The sequence below is a fragment of the Opisthorchis viverrini genome (assembly GCF_000715545.1).
Source record: "Opisthorchis viverrini unplaced genomic scaffold opera_v5_306, whole genome shotgun sequence".
Classification (NCBI taxonomy): domain Eukaryota; kingdom Metazoa; phylum Platyhelminthes; class Trematoda; order Opisthorchiida; family Opisthorchiidae; genus Opisthorchis; species Opisthorchis viverrini.
Genome location: NW_008751964.1, coordinates 524,491 through 531,058, shown reverse-complemented (window position 1 = coordinate 531,058; position 6,568 = coordinate 524,491). Strand labels below are relative to the sequence as shown.

At 46.7% G+C, this 6,568-nt stretch overlaps 1 protein-coding gene across 1 annotated transcript in view; it reads right to left on the bottom strand.

The window, feature by feature from the left end:
- T265_09824 (hypothetical protein) overlaps nucleotides 1-6,320 on the bottom strand; it is a gene marked incomplete at both ends in the record, with an annotated part of 21,520 nt that extends 15,200 nt beyond the window's left edge. The window contains 4 exons of the mRNA XM_009176007.1: nucleotides 5,494-5,711; nucleotides 5,744-5,948; nucleotides 5,983-6,204; nucleotides 6,240-6,320. Of these exons, the coding sequence (XP_009174271.1) occupies nucleotides 5,494-5,711; nucleotides 5,744-5,948; nucleotides 5,983-6,204; nucleotides 6,240-6,320 (726 nt within the window). The remainder of the gene's footprint in view (nucleotides 1-5,493; nucleotides 5,712-5,743; nucleotides 5,949-5,982; nucleotides 6,205-6,239) is intronic.
- Nucleotides 6,321-6,568: the final 248 nt, after the last annotated feature.

Genomic DNA, 6,568 nt, shown 5'->3' with positions numbered 1-6,568 from the left:
GTGGACGTGCAGTCACTGAACACGCCACTTACAATCCAGGGAGAGGCGCTGGAATTTGTGGAGCGCTTTACTTATCTTGGAAGTTGTATTAGTTCTGACTGTAGTGTGACAGATGAGGTGAATGCACGTATCTGCAAGGCTCGGGCCGCGTTTGCTAACTTGAGACACCTATGGCGTCTGAATGGTTTATCCCTGAATCTGAAGGGACGTGTGTATCAAGCTACAGTACGGGCTGTTTTGTTGTATGGCTGTGAGACTTGGCCTATTCGAGCAGCGGACCTGAGACGTCTTCAGGTGTTCGACAATCGTTGTCTCAGAACCATAGCTCGTGTGGGTTGGTGTCGGCGAATCCGTAACGAGGCAGTTAGAAAGCGCATTTTCCGTTGTGCGACGGGTACTTCCATTGAAGAATGTGTCCAGCACCAGAAGCTGCGTTGGTTGGGACATGTGTTACGTATGCCGAACCATCGTTTGCCGAAGAGAGTGCTGTTTTCCTTGCCCAACTCAGAGTTGGCTACCTGTTTGTTTACGCCATCCAAGCTATTTCCCTCAATGCAAAGCTCCCCTCCCAATCTCGCCAATGAAAAGTTCACTGACATACCTGTGGTTAGGCATTGATTATATCACATACCACCTCCAGTGAGCAGCTATCTACCCAGCCTTCCCAAATCATCCGCGAACGAAACGGTGGCACCTATAACCACTGTGTGAGAACTGAGGTTTTTACAGCTGGTGATCAAGGATGACGAATTGAGTAAGGTTGCTATAGATTGCACAATGTCATTTCGCCAGACTGCAGTGTACCGTGGCCCTACTGATACCCTTTGATCTGTGAGGCAAAGAATCTTGCAAGGAGACTAATAGAAGCTAACGATCCAACAGTCTGACCCACTTAGCAGTAGAGGGTTTGCTTAGTCTAAAATAGCGAGGATTAACGCAGGGCAATCCTGAAGCTGACAACCAAAACAAACGCCCTTGCAGAGCACCGCCTATTTCTTCGACCGGTTTACGTCATCACCATCATCATCATCGACAGCGAGACATCAGTGTTCAACACCGATGCTTCACTGCCATACAACCATGACTGATTTGAAAGCCTTATTGTAAAGAAAAGAATAAAGGTGGATGGGGGAGGGACGTAGTGCTAGCTTAACACAATCATTCCGAGGTGCCTACACCTCCAGACATTCACTCAGGCAATCTGGACAGAAACTGACAACAAGAACGCCACTGACATCGGTTGGCAGCCATATCTTGTAGTGTCTCCAACCAGGCACAGTGAGGATCACGCGGTCCCCATCCTGGAAGGCGAGTAGCACCGACAGCAAAGAAATTTCGTAATTTCTTTCATACCACTCTGCTAGATCAAGGGTAGACCAGCTATGTGCTTCCGCCGCTTTGAGTTGGGCATGGGAAACATTACTGTCTTCGGAAAATGGTGGTTCGGCACATACAACGCATGTCTCAACCAACGAACCTTCTGGTGTTGGACACATTTTTCGGTAAGTCAGTGGCGCTCACGATGAGGGCACTGTTTTGAGAACCTTTCATGGTTTCGCTCTCTCCTTCGAAAAGACAGTATCGCTACTCCCGTAAATACGGAAATGCTAGTCGCCCGGGGAGGGACATTATATTGACAAAGATAAGATAACGGTTCAGCCGTAACACCCTTTAGGTGTTTAGCTTTCACGTTGACGGAGGGCGACACGAGGACTAGAATACTATCAGTTTGCTTAAGCTTAGAAAGGTTTCAGCAAGCATTGCCTGTTTGCCGTAACACCCTGTGTTTAGCTTTCACGTTGACGGAGGGCGACACGTGGACTAGAATACTATCAGTTTGCTTAAGCTTAGAAAGGTTTCAGCCAGCAGTTGAGATTGAGCTCGAACCATGGACCTTCCAGTTTATAAGCTGGTACCTTATCCATCGAGGTATCTCGACAATAACCATAGCGTCACGAAGACACTAGACCTTCCCGCGGTGTGACGGTTTCCGCATCTTCATGACCAAAATGAACTACAGCAGGAAGGTGTACGTCTGACGCCAAACTGCAGCCTCAAAGGTGGGGTATACCAGATTACAGTAGGGCCATATTATTGTACAGCTGACAGATTTGGTCGATTCGGCGGACGATATGACTGATGTCTTTGAACTATGGAACGGACGAACTCAAAAGGTGATTTAAAAAGGCCTTTCGTTAGGCAGACGGTACTTCGCCCACATACATCCAACACTGCGGACTAAATTAGCTGGGTAATGCCCAATTACTGCCCTGGGAGAAGACTATTTTCCGTCCCTAATTCGTAGTGGAAACCTAGTGAAGGATAGGATCAGCCACAGCAGAAGAGGGATGAAAAATGCTGTGAAAAGATAGGGTGTTGTTGTTCGCTTTCAAGGACAGGATTCACGTGACCCACCCCCTGTGCCTGACTGGAGATACCGAACGATAAGACGGCTAACCGATGTCAGTGGCGTTCACGTTGTACATCTCTATCCAAGATGTCAATGCTGCAGGGTTTGGATGTCACAGGCTAGCTCTAGGTCCGCTTCCCTGTTCTATTTTCTCTCTTCCCATTATAGGTTCCATTCGTATCAACTGACATAGTTGTATCACAGTGAAGCACCGGTGTTCCTGCCAACCACACCTCACTGTCTCCAAGCTTCTCTCACAGAAGATAATGAGATTTAAACCACCACCTGAGGACTCGCCGTACAGTCTTGTCGCTGCTCTTTGACTTTCTAGGCATGGTTTGTAATGCATTCAAGAAAACATAGTCCACAGTTCATTGCGGCATTCAAACCCAATCAGCAGATCCAGGATGCAGTAACTTTTGTACACCTTGTCCAACACAAGCCTCAAGACGGCAAAATTCACTTAAGATTCTGATCATGGAGTGTCAGTATCCCAAATTGGATTGTTATATCCTTGCGATTTCCAGTCACCCATATGAAGATAATGTGTACCAGTGCTTGAAGGCCTTGAAGATCTCACGTTTATTTGACTGTAGCCACTTTCATGTCACGTTAAAAAAACATGGTCTGCAAATTACGAACGTTTCGACAGATCTAGCAGTTGCTAATGACATCTGNCCACCTCTCTGTTTACGCCACTCTGAGTTGGGCATGGAAAACAGCACTCTCTTCGGCAAACGATGGTTCGGCATACGTAACACATGTCCCAACCAACGCAGCTTCTGGTGCTGGACACATTCTTCAATGGAAGTACCCGTTGGACAACCGAAAATGCGCTTTCTTATTGCCTCGTTACGGATTCGCCGACACCAGCCCACGCGAGCTATGGTTCTGAGACAGCGACTGTCGACCACCTGAAGACGACCGCTTTACGTAAGTCAGTGGCGCTCACGATGAGGGCACTGTTTTGAGAACCTTTCATGGTTTCGCTCTCTCCTTCGAAAAGACAGTATCGCTACTCCCGTAAATACGGAAATGCTAGTCGCCCGGGGAGGGACATTATATTGACAAAGATAAGATAACGGTTCAGCCGTAACACCCTTTAGGTGTTTAGCTTTCACGTTGACGGAGGGCGACACGAGGACTAGAATACTATCAGTTTGCTTAAGCTTGGAAAGGAGCAATCAAGATGTTGAGATTGAGCTCGAACCATGGACCTTCCAGTTTATAAGCTGGTACCTTATCCATCGAGGTATCTCGACAATAACCAAGACACTACGAAGACACTAGACCTTCCCGCGGTGTGACGGTTTCCGCATCTTCATGACCAAAATGAACTACAGCAGGAAGGTGTACGTCTGACGCCAAACTGCAGCCTCAAAGGTGGGGCATACCAGATTACAGTAGGGCCGTATTATTGTACAGCTGACAGATTTGGTCGATTCGGCGGACGATATGACTGATGTCTTTGAACTATGGAACGGACGAACTCAAAAGGTGATTTAAAAAGGCCTTTCGTTAGGCAGACGGTACTTCGCCCACATACATCCAACACTGCGGACTAAATTAGCTGGGTAATGCCCAATTACTGCCCTGGGAGAAGACTATTTTCCGTCCCTAATTCGTAGTGGAAACCTAGTGAAGGATAGGATCAGCCACAGCAGAAGAGGGATGAAAAATGCTGTGAAAAGATAGGGTGTTGTTGTTCGCTTTCAAGGACAGGATTCACGTGACCCACCCCCTGTGCCTGACTGGAGATACCGAACGATAAGACGGCTAACCGATGTCAGTGGCGTTCACGTTGTACATCTCTATCCAAGATGTCAATGCTGCAGGGTTTGGATGTCACAGGCTAGCTCTAGGTCCGCTTCCCTGTTCTATTTTCTCTCTTCCCATTATAGGTTCCATTCGTATCAACTGACATAGTTGTATCACAGTGAAGCACCGGTGTTCCTGCCAACCACACCTCACTGTCTCCAAGCTTCTCTCACAGAAGATAATGAGATTTAAACCACCACCTGAGGACTCGCCGTACAGTCTTGTCGCTGCTCTTTGACTTTCTAGGCATGGTTTGTAATGCATTCAAGAAAACATAGTCCACAGTTCATTGCGGCATTCAAACCCAATCAGCAGATCCAGGATGCAGTAACTTTTGTACACCTTGTCCAACACAAGCCTCAAGACGGCAAAATTCACTTAAGATTCTGATCATGGAGTGTCAGTATCCCAAATTGGATTGTTATATCCTTGCGATTTCCAGTCACCCATATGAAGATAATGTGTACCAGTGCTTGAAGGCCTTGAAGATCTCACGTTTATTTGACTGTAGCCACTTTCATGTCACGTTAAAAAAACATGGTCTGCAAATTACGAACGTTTCGACAGATCTAGCAGTTGCTAATGACATCTGAATACACAACTGTTTGCACGGTAAATAACCGCAGCATACTTTCGGTGCCTCAATGCCATGCCGCCCGAAGGAAGCACGAGGGCTACGGTACTGCCATGTTATCCAAGCCTAGACGGGGGAAGTCGAGAGGTAGAGGTCGTGTTCGAATCACGGACCACCCGGTCGGCAAGTTCGCCCTCAAACCACTAAACCACCTGACCTCGGTGACATGACAGCTAGGTACCGAAAGAGTACTACATCTGTGCGATTATTTTTTTATTCATTGAGCAACAACTTGGGCAACCAACTAATTCAGTGAGAAGAGAGGAATGTGGGCCGGAAACAATCAGGGTGGCTCCTATCATTTTTACCGGCTTCCAACCCCACTGAGTCTCATCCTCCTGAATGTGAGATCAAACGATTTACAAATGCTCAACTACTTGGGTGCATCTCATAAAGGTAATGTATACTGATTCCAAATGTTGTCCACGCTTTGGCTAAGCCGGTCAGTTTCCGGATTCGCGCACATTTATCACAGTAAACAAGTCGATGCGGTTTAGAAGCTAAAGGTTGGCGATGGACTCCTAAGTGAGGCCACTATTGAACATGATCATTCTCATGCCTATGACCAAGCGTCATGCAAGTGCGCATGAGTAAAAAGAATGAGACGACCGGTGGTTAATTGTGTGCTTACCTCAGTGTTGTCTGGTGTCGGCAGGTACGCAACGCAACTTGTGAGGTACAAACAAACCCGTTGGTAGTTTAGTGCGGAAGTATACGTCTCCAAAAAAGCTAGTTTTTCCAACTCGATGCATAAGTCGATCGCTTCTGATTCCGCATTGTGCTCCATGAGATAGGGTAAGATAAGATGGACGAGACTTAAGTGCTGTTCACGCTGTTCTGTGAAATTGTCTGGAGCGCTATTAACAAATTGTGCAACTTACCCTCTGTACGTTCTCCAGATGCATCCAAATCTGTCTCTTGCCAGCTGGAAACAATCTGACTCGTTAAGTGCCGAACGTATTCGTGCCCCCAAGCACCGATTTCACTGCTGGTGCCCAACAAGCGATAATTTAAGGTATCAAAGCGTGATTCCGGCTTATCTGATACAGTCATTGCCACGACAGAAACAACATCCGCACAAAGACGCTGAAAACATGTAAGGAAAAACCAGTCCCTATACCTTTGTGGGTGAGTCACACATCTTCTCGTATATTTCTTTAAGCTTTGAATAGTGAGGCATCATGAATTTCAATGGTTTTGGCACAGAGGTCATTGAGGTTGTCGAGGATTTGATCAGGTTGCACATGCTTTCCAATGCAGGTTTGTGCAAGCTGACGTCTGATTCCTCCAATCGCTCGACCAACATATTTAATTCCTCCTGCAACTGTTTATCTTCCTCGGACTGAAGAATAGAGCAGAGGAACACAAACAACTTACTAGTTCATCATCCTTGTTCAAATCTCCCTTTTTCTTGTCTGTTTCGTCAGGCTTAGGTTTGGGAGCCGCATCCGTGCCCATTTCGTGAGCAAGCAAGTGTACTCAAATCTCCGCAACTTTAGGGTCAACGGTTCAGTTCGGCAATAGGTGTAATGGATTCAAAACACAGTATGAATCCAGATGAAAATCCGGCGCAGTGAGGAGCGTGCTTGGGGTAAATCAATAGAATTTCCGAATTCCAGCTACAGTTGACTCCCTGGAATAACCAGAAATAATCAAATCATCGTTTCTTTGTGGGCCGTTTGTGATATGGTGATTCAGGCAATGTT